Source organism: Acanthisitta chloris, unplaced genomic scaffold (genome assembly GCF_000695815.1).
Source record: "Acanthisitta chloris isolate BGI_N310 unplaced genomic scaffold, ASM69581v1 scaffold4300, whole genome shotgun sequence".
Taxonomy (NCBI): domain Eukaryota; kingdom Metazoa; phylum Chordata; class Aves; order Passeriformes; family Acanthisittidae; genus Acanthisitta; species Acanthisitta chloris.
In genome coordinates this window covers 25,077-41,820 of record NW_008653226.1, presented here as the reverse complement: position 1 = coordinate 41,820, position 16,744 = coordinate 25,077, and the positions used below count along the sequence as shown (strand labels likewise).

Below are 16,744 nucleotides of genomic sequence, written 5' to 3'. Positions count from 1 at the left end.
ATCAACTTTGTGTCCCTCCTCTGGAATTGCTCCAACAGTTCCATGTCCTTCTTATGTTGAGGGCACCAGAACTGTATGCAGTATTCCAGGTGGGGTCTCACAAGAGCAGGGTAGAAGGGGAGAATCACCTTTTTCGACCTGCTGGCCACACTCCTTTTGATGCAGCCCAGAATTCAATTGGCTTTCTGGGCTGCTAGTGCACACTGACGGCTCATGGTGAGTTTTCATCCACTGTCACTCCCAAGTCTTTCTCCTCGTTGCTGGTCAATGTTTGTATGAACAAAGAGCACACATGATTCAACTCTGCAAGGCAGCTCAACTGGATGTTGCAACCCTTCTTTTTTTATTTATGACCTCTGGTCCCCAGCTCCCAACAGCACTGCTGCTAACAGAACAAGAAAAAGTAATATGCTGCTCTAACTACATGAGTCATGAGCAAACTTTCCTGGGCCTAACCTGGCTAGAAGATAAGTAAGTGGTAGAAACTTACTTACTATGTTCTGGGTGACCAGTAAGGTCATAAATAAAATACACATTAAATGCAGACTACTTAGAATTCACCTAGCTCTTATTTTAGTAAAGTAATAGAAGGTTGAAATTAACCCCTTTAAAAAGAAACCAGGGGACTCTAGGTTGACAAATCTGAAACACAAAAGAGAATTCCCACTGCTCAACATCAGGCACTTAGGCACTTGAAGCTGCTCTGCACTGTCCTGAAAACAACCTGCTTCTCTCTGTTGTTCATAGAAGGAACTTAGGGGTTTGCAACTGCAGCTGCTTTGAGTCACAACATCCCATCCCTGAAGTTCAGTACAATGTTGCGTGGTGAGGCACATGAAAGACATCTGCTACAACTGTACAGATTAACATACTGGGTTTCTTTTAAGTGCCACATGCAAGTGCTATTAGAATTTAATGACTTGATTCCTTTAAAGTCTGCCTCATTAAAGACACTGCTCCAACCAGCACTTGGCTCCCAAAACCAGTGCCTAATACTAAAATTGTCAAGTTACATATTGCCTCCGAACACCAGCAAAGACAGATTGAATGGGGCACACAAAAACATTTGCACCAGTGTTGCGAAGCCAAACTCTCCCACCTGCCAACAACAGGTTTTTACCAACGGCATGGGGTGCCATGACTAACACTGTTCAAATCAGATTGAAACTCGGGATTAATCACCATTTATAGGAATTAAGTGATACTAAAAAGATAATTTTGCTCCCTGTTTCATCAACTGCATGATCATTTAACATGCAAATGTAACTGCAGTATTTCACCTGAACTTATTTCATCTGAAAAGCTGACAGCAGTTACTGCTTTTGCCATTTAACATAATGCCTGACAGTCTGATTTCCCCTCATTTATCCCTGACTTAAAAACACCTAAGGGAAAGCCAGTTGAACAGCCTGTAATGAACTGCTCAAATGACTTAGGAGTTAATTGTCTCTAAGTTGAGTTATTAGTAGTCTAATGATATAGCTGCATTTTAAGCAGAATGCTGCTTCAGCTGCCCCATGACATTCCCTTGATTCAGGTACCAGAAGTTTTCCTTACTCTGCTGCTCCAGGCACAGCACTTGCACCAAGCCTCACCCTGGTAGAGAAAACCATTTTTATTTTTTTTTGCTTCCTTCTCTAAGTTAGCATCCAGATCTAGGAAAAGCTTGACTACCTCTGTCACGCATGTGTCACAGACAGAAATGCAGAGCTGTTCCACGCCAATTAAATTCAAGGAAAGAAGACGATTGTTATGAGTGAAATAACTGGAATTCCAGAATACATGGAAACATGTATTCTGAAGAGAAGGGTAAGCAAAATCTTGAAGCTGCTGAATAATCCATCTTATGACAATGCAAAGCTAAGTAAGTAGGCACTTGAACTGCACTGTGCAGCAGTCAGGGGACACAGCTTGTGTGGGGAATAGAGATAGCAATGAAACAGAGGAGCTCCTGACACCCATCAAAAGCCAGATCTGTACAAAGCCAGACCTAGCTTCCCACATACAAACAGTGTGTCATTTCCCTAGCTCAAGGTAACTGATGTCCATGCTGGGGAGAACACTATGTTAGCAAATACGAGCCAAGGACAATGTGTCCCAGAGGCTTGTTTCAATAAGTATTAAACAAGAAAAGATTCCCTAAAGAGATGACAATATGAATCTGAAAATGGCACCAACTTACACATATCCTTTTTACTGACACCTCTGAAGATTTGAAACTAGATGTATTTGCCATCTCCCTCTCAGTCTCAAGTCTACAGGTTCACAAACCGTGAAAAGCAGACGCAGAAATGCTCACGCCATTAAAAAAAAAAAAAAAAGAGACAAATCTAGAAGACCAGATGTGATGTTTTTACAATTAATATTCTCAAAATGAAAGTGAGAAAAAGCCAGGTTAGACATTCAGGAAAGCTTTTACTACCAGTCAGGTTTGTGCTGAAGAAAACCCAGATTTTCAAGACATCAAAACACATGATGTAAGATCTGTCCCTACTGCAGAAGGCAAATTCATTAACTAAACCTTCCATGCTGTAATCTCTATTTAGTTACAGCTGGTTTATAATACTCAGAATGTTTCAAATGTATCAGAGCAGCATAGTGAGAAAAGAAATGCATCAAACCGAAAAGCAGGGTGGACTGTAATATACAACAGTGACTCCACACATTCAGAAATTCAATGTTATTTACCAAAGTACTCCTTACAGATAAAGAATATTAACTCTGGATTTTTCATAGTAGGGTACTTAAACATGTGTTTCTCTGTTACAGAACTGTTACAGGGACCTGTTTCTGGAGGCCACCTCTGCCCATATGGAAGACAAGAAGGTGATTAGTAGTCAGCATGGATTCACTGATGGTACATCATGTTTAACCAACCTGATTGCCTTCTATGATGAAACAACTGCCTGGATGGATGAAGGGAGAACAGTGGACACTGTCTACCTTGACTTCAGCAAGGCTTTCGACACTGTGTGTCACAGCATCCTCATCGGAAAACTTAAGGAGTGTGGACCAGCAGAGCAGTGGATTGAGAACTGGCTGAGCAGCAGATCTCAGAGAGTTATGATCAGTGGTACAGAGTCTAGTTGGAGGTCTGTCACTAGAGGTGTCCCCCAGGGTTCCATACTGGGCCCAGTTTTGTTCAATATATACATCAATGACTTGGACGAGGGGACAGAGTTGCCTTCTCAGCAACTTCGTTGATGGTACAAAACTGGAAGGAGTTGCTAATACCACAGAGGACTGTGTAGCCCTTCAGAGGGACCTTGATGGGTTAGAAAGATGGGCAAGAGCAGAACCACCTGAAATTCAACAAGGGCAAGTATAAGGTCCTGCACCTAGGGAGGAATAACCCCAAGCACCAGTACAGGTTGGGCACTGACCTGCTGGAGAGCAGCTCTGCAGAGAGGACCTGGGGGTCCTGGTGGACAACAAGCTGTTCATGAGCCAGCAGAGTGCCTTTGTGGCCAAGAAGGCCAATGGAATCCTGAGATGCATTAAGAATAGTATTGCTTCAAGGTCAGGGGAGGTGATCCTGCCTCTCTACTCAGCCCTCGTGAAGCCACATCTGGTGTATTGTGTCCACTTCTGGGCTCCTCAGACCAAGATGGAGCTTCTGGAGCAAGTCCAGCAGAGGGCAACAAAGATGACAGAGGGCCTGGAGCACCTCACTCATGAGGAAAGGCTGAGGGAGCTGGGCCTGTTCAGCCTCAAGAAGAGATGACTGAGAGGGGACCTATTAATGTATTCAAGTACATGAACAGGAGGTGCCAAGATGATGGAGCCAGACTCTTCTCACTTGTGGAAACCAATGAAACAAGAGGTAACAGGCAAAAACTGATGCACAGGAACTTCCACCTGAACATAAGAACTTCTTTACTGTGTGAGTCACTGAGCACTGGAATAGATGGCCCAGAAAGGTTGTGGATTCTCCCTCACTAGTGATATTCAAGAACCATCAGGATGCAATCCTGAGCCATGTAATCTAGGATGGTCCTGCTCAAGTAGGGAGGTCAGACTAGATGACCTGCTGTGGTCCCTTCCAACTGATTCTGTGATACAGAACTACTCCCACAGTATGTGAGAGGGAAGGAGCAGGATAAAATTAATATATAAACACATGAGTTAAAACCCATATTCTTCAGAAGGGGGAAAACTAGCCTTGTTTGACCTAAGATATACTGCAGGGATAGGTGACAGGAGCTTTTTGTCAGCCTTGCTAGCCTATCATGGGGGGTAGGTGACTTAACCTGTCAGAAGGTGCTCAATAGACCTTGTTCCCATATCCCTCACACACTGCTAGCATCATCAGTACTCAGCCTTTTAAAAAGATCACATTGTGTCAGAAGCAAGAAAACTGACAGAATTTATAGATATTTACAAGCACTAAACTTTTCAGAATCAAAGGTTGTTTATGTTCAAAATTAAATTAGTTGTTTGTATCCCAATATCTATGTTCCAATGTACTGAGATGTACTTTTGCATTTTATCTTTCTTTAGGGCAATACCACATTGGAAGTATGAGCTCTAGTGAAATCATAATTAATAATCAGATTAAGAACTCCTAATTAGTATTTTTAATTCTCCATGCTTTATGCTTAGCATACCTAATTAGTTTGGCGAGTTATACGAAGTTGTTACACAAACACAGACGTTTTTCAGAATTTCAGCCCTTTGATGCTTCACTATAAAGATCCTATGCCCTGTTGGAAAGGCAACATCACCCACCAGCAAGTTTTTTGGCAGAACACGCCAAGACTTTAGGTTTATTAGACAATTAGTCAACAAACAATGTAAGAAAAACATCTCTTGAAATGCTATTTTCAGTGATTGATTAAAGAGATACCAGCATATGATTTTCAACTTCATCTAACCAACCAGCCCATAGGTTTCTGCTGCTCCAGGAGCCCAAAAAGGTTGTACTTGCACCCCTTACAATGGTAACAAAAAAGAACAGTATAGAGTATGGGAAAGAGGTACAGCAAAGAACAACAAAGCAAAAGAATGGTCAGGCATGCATTTTGCAAAGCAACTGCCAATTAAGTACTTGAACATGTGCAAGCCTAAATTACAGCTTGTATTGAATATTGAGCAGTTCAAGTAAGTTCATAGATTCATTGTAGAATACCCTGAGCTGGAATGAAGCCAGCAAGGATCCAGCTCCTGGCCCTGCACAGGACAGCCCCAAGAATCACACCATGTGCCTGAGAGTGTTGTACAAATGCTTCTTGAACTCTGTCAGCCTTGGTGCAGTGACCACTTCCCTGAGGAACTTATTCCAGTGCCCAACCAACCCTCTAGGTGAATAAACTTTTCCTAATATCCAACTTAAGTTAAAATACATTGTTCAAGTGAATTACTCAGGTGACATTCAGCCATGTAAGGTGAAGCTATTTCAATTCAACTGCTTCCAAAATACACAGAAAAACTAGCTAAGTTCTGACAATCAGCATCATATTGCTCGATCATTTAAAAACTGCTGTCTTACCACATAAAAATGTTATTTTGCTCCTTAAAAAAGTCTACTGTCTTGAATCCTCTCTCCACAACCAAGATGTCTCACCATTAGTAATATGTTAAATAATCTTCACATACCAGTTGTGGACCATCAGCTTCTGCACGGCCAGTAGTGCATTATAACGAACTTGCTGGTCTTCGTGATGCATGTGGTTCATTACCAGCTGTTTACCACCAAGTTGTTCAATAACTCTGAAAGACAGGAGGGGAGCATTTTTTGACATACATTTCACTTCTGTGTAGCTATCTCATCCAACCACTTCACATTCAAGGCATTAAGAGGTTTAGTTTAAGTTAAATATTTATAATAACAAATATGATATATTTCCTAACATACACATCTCATTTGACAAGTTACAAACGCAGATTATCCCCTACTGCCTACTCATTTTCTTTACATTTTAATTTTAATGAATTCACAGCATCAGACACTGTTTATACTGGAATCCAGTTTGCTACCCACTACCTACTTCATAAACTTCGAAATAAACAATCAAAGAAAGAACCCTTTTCAGAGAGGGTTACTTACTTTATCCATCTTGCTACAGAACTCAATATTGGCTTGAAAGGTTTGGCAGGGTACAGCATTATCAATTATTAGGTAGGAGGCAGTAGTGCCCTCCCCTCCATAAATGGATGATAACCAGGTCACTGCATTTTTTGCAAGAATAAAACCCCATCTAGCCCATCACTGCCTAATACAGAAAAATGCCTGTGATCACACCAACATCTATTAAACCACCCACCTCATACTTATAGTGCTTTCTGACATTCAAACAGTACTAGAGCCACAGCTATTCCCACACAAGATGAAGAACTGACTGCAAAGGTACCATTTCCAGAAAAAATAATATGCCTCAGCTGCACCTTTCACTACAAACTTCACCACAGTAGTTGGCCACAGCTTTTTAATAGCTATACCAAATCTCTCCTGAAATGTCAGTGAAATCTTGTATAGCATGCCATGAATATGTAATTTCTTAATAAGGTCCTACATCTGGGCTGTGGCAATCCCAGGCACACCTACAGGTTGGGTGGGGAAGTAACTGAAACCAGCAGTGAGGAGAAAGACTTGGGAGTGACAGTGGATGAGGAACTCACAGCCCAGAAAGCCAACTGAATTCTGGGCTGCATCAAAAGGAGTGTGGCCAGCGGGTAGAAAGAGGTGATTCTCCTCCACTACTCTGGTGAGACCCCACCAGGAATACTGCATACAGTTCTGGTGCACTCAACATAAGGAGGACATGGAACTGTTGGAGCAATTCCAGAGGAGGCCATGAAGTTGATAAGAGGACTGGAGCATCTCTCCTATGAGGACAGGCTGAGGAAATTGGGGCTGTTCAGCCTGGAGAAGAGAAGACTGCGTGGAGACCTCATAGCAACTTTTCAATATCTGAAGGGGCCTACAAGGGAGCTGGAGAGGGACTCAGTTAGGAACTGCAATGATAGCACAAGGAGTGAGGGGTTCAAACTGAGGGAGGGAAATTCTAGGTTGGATGTGACAATAAAGTTTTTTGCTGTAGGGGTGGTGAGACACTGGAATAGGTTGCCCAGGGAAGTGGTGGCTGCCCCAACCCCAGCAGTGTTCAAGACCAGGCTGGATGAGGCCTTGAGCAACCTGATCTCATGAGGAGGTGTCCCTGCCCATGGCAGAGAGGGTTGGGACTAGATGATCTGTAAGGTCCATTCCAACCCCTAAGTTATATAATTCTATGATAAGAAAAGTAATGGAAAGTAACACACGTAAAACCAGAAAAAAGCATCAGCATCCAGATGACTCTACATGCAGCATTTTGGTCTGTCAGAACAAAGTTCAGAGAGAATTTGCAAGGAATATATAAACTGATAACTCACTGACTCTCGTATGTTTTTCAGATCGGTTCTCTCACATGTCACTGAGTAGTTACACATACTATACCCTGTGAAGAGGCTAATCATTTGCATTAGTCTTAACCTGATGCTAACCTGCCATTCTAAGCCTGTATTTAGCTATCTGCTTTTATTTCTGCTCTTTTCGTGGTCAAATTAATGCATTGCTGCTGCACAACACAACGAATTTTTGGAAACTGCAGATAAGGTATGAAGACATAGCATGGAGATGAAAGAGAATTTCAAATAACTCACTCAAAACCATCCTTAAGACCACAGGGAATATTAAAACATTGAAGTACATTTCATACAGCAGAAATGCATTCAGAAATGTGCAATTGTTTCAAGATGGAGAATCCTTGCCAAGAATTCAAGAAGTTATTAGTAATGTAACATATTCAAAAAAACCTTTATGCCTGCCTTAGGTTGCCTCACATGTTTAATGAGTTAAATACAAAACCACTGCACACAAAGACAAGACTATGAAACAAAAAAAAGAATTTTTTCTTTATTATAGGACTGACTTATAATACAGGATTTTCAGGAATTGAAAGGATGTAAAAGAAGACATATTTTTTAAAAGCTTCCTTATGCTAGGAGCATGTAAGAGCCAAATTGTACAGTTAAAAGCCTATAATCACAAATGGTAATAGGCTATTTCAGATGACAACACATCACTGAATTTATGGCTGAAAACATGAGGAGTCAAAGAACAGCACTGTTACACTTGCATAATGCTACCTACTGGTACAAATCACTTCCCAGACATGGGGTTTTGACCCCAAGGCCTAAACTGCGAGGATGGTTCACAGTGAATCCTGTTCCTTAAGGTTCCAAATGTGCCCAAAACACTACTTTTAGTTCTGTTTCCCCTCTCCTCAACATCTGCTTACTTTACAGCAGTGAAAGAGCCCAGTGGACCAGTTACTGTATGTGCACACCTCCTGCTGGGACAATTCCCTGTAATACAGCACACTAAGCCAAAACAGTGGCAATTCCAACAAGTTTCTGGACACTGAAGAGCCAGATTTTAACATGACTCCATTTAAAGGGAGAAATAGAAAACAGAAGATATACACAAATGAGAACAATTTAGTCTGTTATAGCAGAAAATAAACAAAAAATCCACACTACGTATCTAAAAGCAGAGCAAGGTGAATGCAAGTCATTTCTGAATCATCAGCTAAGGAAGGGAACGGCTCTAGATATCTCTCTCTTCTACATGTACAACACAGCCCATGCTCATGGCATTCAAGTGATTGAAAGTGTTGATAGTACATAGCAATAACCCTTGGGCCACACAAAAGCTGTGCTGGAGGTCTGCATTTATTTTCAGTGACAGGAAATATCAGTGCCATGCTTTATTTCTGCTGTTATATTGTCAAAAATGCCTGTTGGTGAGCCTTATTAGAAGCCCAGGGCACCAATGCCTTGAGAACTTGGCTCACCATGTGTAATTTCAAAGGCAAGTTAAAATTATTTAGGTTGACAGCACTGGAGAACAGCCAAGCAAAAATGCAGTATTTAGTTTAACAAATGTTTTCTTTTGTCAGACAAAGGGAAAGCTTAGCCAGAACTGTAACTCAAGGTCTCTACTGCATGCAGCAGGTCCAGTCAAGAAATTTTAGGTTCCAATTCATCTCTGCAATGTTCAAAGGCTTAAGAACAATTCAGTTAAGAGTTGATGATAAACACATAAAGGAAATAAAAGTAGTTAAGATATCTGATTTCTTTTACTCTTCTATCCATTCTCAATATGAGTCATGCAATGAGAGTGTGAAATGCCAACCATGTGTGGGAGCAGTAAACGACTATATATCAAAGAACATCATGGTAAGAAATGCACTATTATATGGGAACTGACACAAAAATCCTGAGGTATTTTAAGCTTTTAGTTCATTCCAAAATTGCTGAAGTCATACTTGGTGTACTTTATAATGCAAAACACACTGCATTACAAAGGATATTCTTTATTATTATAAAGGATTTCTTGACTGAGGCATTTTAGTTTATCCATCAGAACAGAAAGCTAAATAAACCAAGCCTGTAAGCAGAAAGCAGATAAACTATTAGAATTTGAGATCAATGTGGGTTAGAACAGTATCTATGATACTACTTATTTGCTGGTGACTACTCCCTTCGAAGGCCGATGCACTTCTGAACAGGTCTGACAGCCTGGGAGCTGAGTGCGGCTGTGGTCTCAGCAGCAGTACATTTCTCCAGCTTCAGAGAGATACAGGCCCATTTTATCCATTCTTCTGAATTCACAGCTTTGGCCCATCAACTGCATGGCCATATTAGCCCAAATGTTATGCCACATTCAGGTACATGCATGCAAGCTGTTTAAAGATTATGGCATATGCATAATCAAATGGTTTCAGACAGAGCAGCTCAAAGCAGGAGTGAGCAGTATTAGTCACTCATTCAGCTTTGCCACTTGCAGGCAGCACTATTAGCTTCCACCTTATTGGAGGATATCTTGCTTCCCCTCCAAATAGGAGTTGTCATAAATCTCTTTTGGAAGACACAGGAGCTACTTAGGAAATACACAGCACTGCTCAGTACAAGTGGTACACTGAACACTTCTGACCTTTCTTAGTGGACCTAGAAAACGTTTATTTTGTTCCAATAATCTAAAAATATCTTCAAGTTGATTACAAGATCTGTGAGTCTTTCTAGAGTGAATAAATCTTTCTAGCGCACAAAGTTTCAGTTTGTTGCCTGTGATTCTACTACTGTCAAATCAGCAGTCTGCACAAGACATGCTCATGAAACTTCCAGCAAGCCTGGAAGACCTTTCCCACCTCTCCCATTGTGCTGACTTTAGCCAAGATAATCAATTTACTTCTTTGTACTAAAAAGAGTGTTGACACCACGGGGGGGGGCATTATTGTTGACCAGTGCTTGCACTGCATCAAGGCATTTTCTGCCTCTCACCCCACCTCACAGTGGGGGGGCTGGGGATGCACAAGGAGTTGGGAAGGGACACGGCCAAGGCAGCTGATCACAAGTGACAAAAGGGATATTTCATACCATATGGTGTCATGCTCAGCACATAAAGCTGGGGAAGAAGGAGGAAAGGGAAGAGCATTCAAAGTGACGGTGTTTGTCTTCCCAAGTACCCATTACACACAATGGAGCCCAGCTTTCCTTGGGATAGCTGAACACATGGAAAGCAGTGAATTAATTCCTTGTTTTCCTTTACGTATTAAACTGACTTTATCTCAACCCACAAGTTTTCTTACTTTTACTCTTCTGTTTCTCTCCCCCATCCTGTTGTGGGAAGTGAGCAAGTGGCTGTATGGGGCTGAATTACCAGATGGGGTTAAGCCAAGACACCCATTAAACCCTATGCAAAAACTAGAAACAGACCACGCCTTTGCTACAAAAATCAAGACAAATTAAGTTCCAGGTCCCTCTGTGTGACTGATGCAAAAACCAACTTTCTGCTTCAGTGCTCTCTTGACCTTAGAGGTGCAATTATTCAGCAAATACCTTTGCTCACAGGTTTTTAAAATAAAACAAAGAAAATGTAGCAATGTCTGTGTGTGTTTCAATGGGAATTCAGGTTTGCAATAAACATTAACCCTTTCAACAAAATGTGTATTTGTGCAGCTAAAAGAAAACATGCTACAATAGAAGAGTAGCAACTGAATCTGTGCTAACATCACTGAAATTACAATGGCAATTGTTTGTGAGAAAAATCTTCTCAGTAGTCTTAAGTCACAAAACAGTCTCAATCGTCGTTGGAATAGTCCATCCCCACTCTAAGTCAAATAATTATAATCCAGCAGTCATTACAAGAGGGAAAAATTATATGTTGATTAAATTCTTGGTACCTTTTACAATTTCTTCTTGTGTCTGTCTTCTGCTTTAGGTCTAAACAACATATTCAATACTTTTTTAAACATTGGTTTCCTTCACTATTAAGAGACACTGAAACATATTAAGTCAATGACCCAGTTTGCATTTTCTCCTCTGATCTAGTTTGTGTTTTCTCACCTTGCCAATGAATTAAACTTAAGCATAACCTGCAATCCCTTTGTAGCGTATTGTAATATAAATAAGCAAAAAAAAAAGCCAGAGGCAAAGTACATACTCCAGCTAGTCTCTTGAATAACAACATATTGGAATTTTTCTTACCGCTTTCCACGGGGATAGTGTCTTACATATTCTCCCACATCATGAGCAGCTACAGCCAGTACTTGTGGATCATCAGAAACCTCCAGAAGTTTTGTCAGGATTCTAGGAAAGGATTTGAAACAATCAAGTCCCAGGTTTGGGTTTGGGGTTTATTTTTTATTTGATTTTGGGGTTTCTTCACTGCCTTTTTTTTTATTAGTTGCAACTCAAAATAACTAAGCCCATAACCATAAAACAAAAACGCTTTCCAAGTCACCCAAACAGCAAAGCTAGAATACAACTTTTTCCAAACCTGCAGTTGCACTTACAACAACTGAGATCCTGCCCTAATTAACAGAATCATTAAAAGCATTCACTAGAGTGAGTATAGTGAATGATATCCACAAATACCTACAACCAAGGTTTAGAAAATCTTCTTTTTTTGTGTACACTGGCTTTAAGACCAACAGTTCTGAATACAAGACAAGCTGCACCAAAAAGCAGTTCTGCCCTAACTCAAAGACTGAGATGATGAAAGTTATACCTTGTAAATTGTTCCAGTGCCATGTATTAGTTATTTTCTTAGTATGCACAGAAATACAGAGGTGTAGGAATTAGAAAACATCATCTCAGCTCTTAATAGTGTCTGCATTTTTGAATTGTCGTTAAATCAGCTTTAGTGGAAGAGAGCTACCAGTAACACTGTTCTTTAGCCAGTAATGAGGAGGGGGAAAATGACAGATTAGGAAGATTAGGCAACAATAAATTGAAAAGGTTAAACATACTGGAAAACTAGATTCCTCTATGCTTAGTGGGATGACAAACATGTTCTAATTACAGAAAGTTACTAATAAGTTGAAACAGGTAGGTTAAAAATTCAACTAGAATTACAAAAAAGAACATACTGGTAAAATCAAATTACCATAGCCACTGCCTCCCTAGAGGCCACAAAGTGACAGATGAAGCACTTTCTAAATGAAAAGAACTCCTAATTTGGACAAGAAGTAGAAGCAGCAACTTGAACCATAACACTAATCAGAAGACACTGAGGATCCATATAATACTGTTGAACAAAACACAAGTCCAGCAGTGAAGTAGGCAGTAATAGCAGAAAGTATGAAGAAAAGTAATTTTACCTGTAGTGTAAGTATATTAGATTCACAAAACTAATAAGCAGGCAGATAAGAGAAAATAAAGCTATGTGGCTTACAGCTAAGAAGCATTGTCTGGCAAAAGCCTTGCAATGCAGAAGAGAAGTTCTGAGGTGCAATAATTTCTTCACCACGTTTTGGGGGAAGGTGGATGGGGTTTTTTGTGAGATTACTCTGGTTTTGTTGGTGCTGTGGTGTTTTTTTGGAGTTGTTTTTTGGGGGATGGGGGTATGTTAAAGGAGCTAGTGAACATCACTGTCTCTGTAGCAGCAAACGCACAATAAATTTACTTCACAGTCCCAGAACTAGGAGAGATAAATACAGCAAAACATTGCAATTGCTACAGCAAATACTAAGCCTCAACATCAACTTCATGCTGCAGTTGTCAGTATCTAAAATTTTTAAGTCCACAATTCCACATATTTAGTAATATGCCCTCAGGGATTAATTTATCAGACTTGCTTTGGTGAGGTGTGAAGGGCAGATTGAAATGCACATAAAGATCAGGACCAGGTTGCTATTGCCATGCCTTCTAACATCCCACATGCTCCACTCAACCTCCTGATTTCTTAGGTTTGGCACTTGTTAGCAAACAACTGAACTGAAAGAACACCACATATTATCAGTTAATGACAATGCAGCTAAACAACTAAGAGTTCTTATAAGCTACTTAACACATCTTCTCAGTACATAATTTTTTAAGACAGCAAGTCAGTCCTATACTCCAAAAGAAAATATGAGCTTTGGGTTCACTTCATCTAACAATCTATGTACTTCAATCACAGTTCCAAGACAAAACAGACTGCAATGTAATGCAAGTCAGATTCTCCAAGGAACAGTATCACAACTTTCAACTCCAAATTTTCAAGACAGGAGTTCATTACTAGATCAACATCACCACACAACACAAAATTTAAATAATACGGTAAAAACATTTTTTATTTACACCAATTAGTTTAGTTGCTTTACAAATCAAAGCATGAGAAGAGCCAATGGCACAAATCTGCACGAAAGTTAAGCTAGAGATATTCCCTCTATTATGAATACATTTTGATCAGTAAAAGCAACAAATAAACAATTCTGCATTTGAACAGAATGAGCCATACATGAGGAAGGACCGTAAATTCTAAATTCTGCCAGACTTTCTGGCTTTCTTTCACTCTACACATTACTTCATGTTAAAATGCAGAACCTCTATTAGATACAGGTTCAGCTAACCACAGAAAATATTACAGGACTATGTGATTCAAGACTTGAAGAACTTACTTGAGTAGCTCATAATTCTTCTCATTCAGTCTTACAGCATTCTCCCGCCAAAACTTCTCAGACTTGTGCACAGGACTCCACTCCAGTCTGCCTGACTTGAGCTCAGAACTGTATTCATCAAAGGAGCTGCAACACAAGACCTAGATGAAATATTGGCTAAGCTTCTATGAACAGTTTGAACCACATGCCTGAGCATGTCCCTAACAAAGCTGGAGCACAAATTGTTATGACACATTTGGAAGTCAGTGCACAGCAGAGCATGAGAACCATTCCCTGTCTCAATGCACGAAAGGCAAGAGGAAAAATTTTGTCTTCAAATATACCTCTCTATCCTCCCCAAAACACTATTCCTAAAGAAAAAAAAAAAAGAGGAAAAATGCAAGCCATACAAATACAATATTTTGGAATTTAATTAGCTGTTCTGCATGTTTGGCCCCAACCAAGAATCCCAGTCTTTGTCTTTCATCCAGTTAAACCTTTGACTTAAACTACAATACGCAGCCTGAATTAAGCACAAGAGCAAGAACTGGGAAAACACTACGAAAAACTTGAGTTATTCTGCCCAGAAAAATGTATTCCAATAGGGCAGTCTTCAGTTTAGACTGGAAATCCCATAAGATCCCTCTGAAGTCCTTAAACAATTTATCAGTTACAAAAATCATACATCCAAGTGAAGATGTATTTTCAACTCAGCTTCTAAATACTCACTTCCAATAGAAAACTATTCTATACAACCAGCATGTGTATATGCTCTACTTACGAATTAGCATTTATATATCCTAACTCTGTATATTATTTAGACTTAAAAAAGAAATAAGCTTTACAACCGTTCATGTAATTGTGTTTTTTTAAAGTTCACAGTGCAAAGCATACCTAAGGTCCTGCACGCTCTCACCAAGCTTGTCCAGTAGAAATTTGATATCTTCACTTATGTCTTCATCATCATATTTCTGTTGCTCCAAATTCTCTAGCTGCTTTAAAACTTTACACTGAATCATGGCCAGAGCATATTCTTGGCGAGTTTCTCTCTCAGTAGATTTCTCTAACAAATTCTAGGGAAGTAAAGATGTATTTATTTTGTTTAAGAACAGATTACCTTGAAACAAAGTGGTGTTTTTAATAAATTCTTATAGGCACCTTCTAATTTAGTGACAGAATTGCCCACTGCCTAAAATAATCTCTCTCTTCAGTACCAGAAGGTATTAATTCACCTGTTTTGAACACTTTCCACATCAAATCAGGATGACCACAAAGACTATTCAAAGAGAAAGGGCAGGTTTATATCTCAAATACCGGAATCTCTGCCACGAACAACTACTTTTATCTTGGATTATCATTTTAACTTTCTACACAGCAATAGTATAAAGCAGGAAAGCCTTAAAAACAAAACCCAAAAAACAATCTGAAGTCGTATTTCCAATTCAAGAGTTACCATCTGGATTACATCAGCTCCTTTCAAATTTGGGAATATTCCAACTAGACGCTTCTATTCAAACAGAAGCTTGTCGCTAAGACTGGTATTACAAGCACAGAATGCAACAGTCAAGTTCCAATGTCATTTATTACATTTCTACTGAATTTAATCATCTACCAATTATGTTGTTCAATCAGAGCTGGCCACCTGCACTTTTTGATAAAGCTGAAAACATTAATTTCATATGAAAGACAAAGTCCTTAACAAATAGAACATGTGTTCATATAAGTAAGACTTGACATCTACCAGAAATAAGCAATGAAACTATACAGAAGGAATCTGACTGCATCACTCTCATGTCACAGAAATATTACACTTAACATTTCATAGATATCAGACATCCTGTTAGTAAGGCAGAACACTGCAAATCAATGTTAAAACTTGCAAACTAAAACCAAGTCATATTAGTGCTTTTAATAGCCACATACAATTAGCTTTAATGTGTAAAAAAATCCCCATTTTCTACTTCAGAAAGAGAACAAAAAGGTAATTTACAGCAAGTAGTGCTAAATTACTTAGAGTTAAAAGTGCTAATGAGATCAAAAGAAGAAATAATGAATCTTAAAAGACAACTCAACAAGTTCAAGAAGTAGGTAGATAAGTTTCCAAAGTCCTAGCTAAGAGAATTGCAGGCAGACATGGAAGCTACTCCAAATATTATTACCCATCTCATACCATAGTGAGATATTCAAGCTTTCCATAGTGAAAATGAAAGGATACGATAACAAAGTACAAGCATGAAGACATACTAAATAGATTGGATCAGTAAACCACTCAGTGACAAAACCCAAAATCTTGAGTTGCAAAGTCAGTTATCGGCAGAAAGCTGACATAAAAGGTAACAAAACCATGAAAAATGAGGGGAAAAGTTAATTGGTAAAGAAAGCAATTGATTCAAAGAGACAGAAGTACCCAATATCTGTGGCTTTATAGAAAAATTATTACAATTATGTACTTCAGGCAATTAACTTGACAAAGAGGTGAAATAGGTCAAATTAGGAGAAATCAAGTAGTAGAGAAGACATACAAATTGAGACTACTCATGGCACCCCTTACGTAACGCACAGACAGATCTGTGGAATCATCAAGCCCAGTCTTTTATGCAATTCACCTTGTTTTTCCTCTCCCCATAAACTGATACTGTAGCATCTCACAAAGGAAAAGAGCTATTTTGTCTCTGCTACCTACTTTAGTTTTGCTTCAGAACTCATAGCTCTGATGTCTAATTTCTAATCTATTATTTTCTTGGCTGACAGTTTACAACTCGTTCATGCCAACATGAGTCTTGAACACTGGAGAAAGGAAATGGCTAAGTTACACTCCTCAGAGCCTGTAACAGAACCAG

The 16,744-nt window shown here is 39.5% G+C and overlaps 1 protein-coding gene across 2 annotated transcripts in view; it reads right to left on the bottom strand.

The window, feature by feature from the left end:
* The window catches only part of ATP6V1H (ATPase, H+ transporting, lysosomal 50/57kDa, V1 subunit H), a 48,007-nt gene that overhangs the window by 7,291 nt on the left and 23,972 nt on the right, over positions 1-16,744 (bottom strand). For both annotated transcript variants that reach the window (XM_009079997.1, XM_009080006.1), the window contains 4 exons: positions 14,799-14,977; positions 13,926-14,051; positions 11,530-11,631; positions 5,596-5,709 (listed from right to left, as the gene is read on the bottom strand). In XM_009079997.1, coding sequence (XP_009078245.1) covers positions 5,596-5,709; positions 11,530-11,631; positions 13,926-14,051; positions 14,799-14,977 — 521 coding nt within the window. The remainder of the gene's footprint in view (positions 1-5,595; positions 5,710-11,529; positions 11,632-13,925; positions 14,052-14,798; positions 14,978-16,744) is intronic.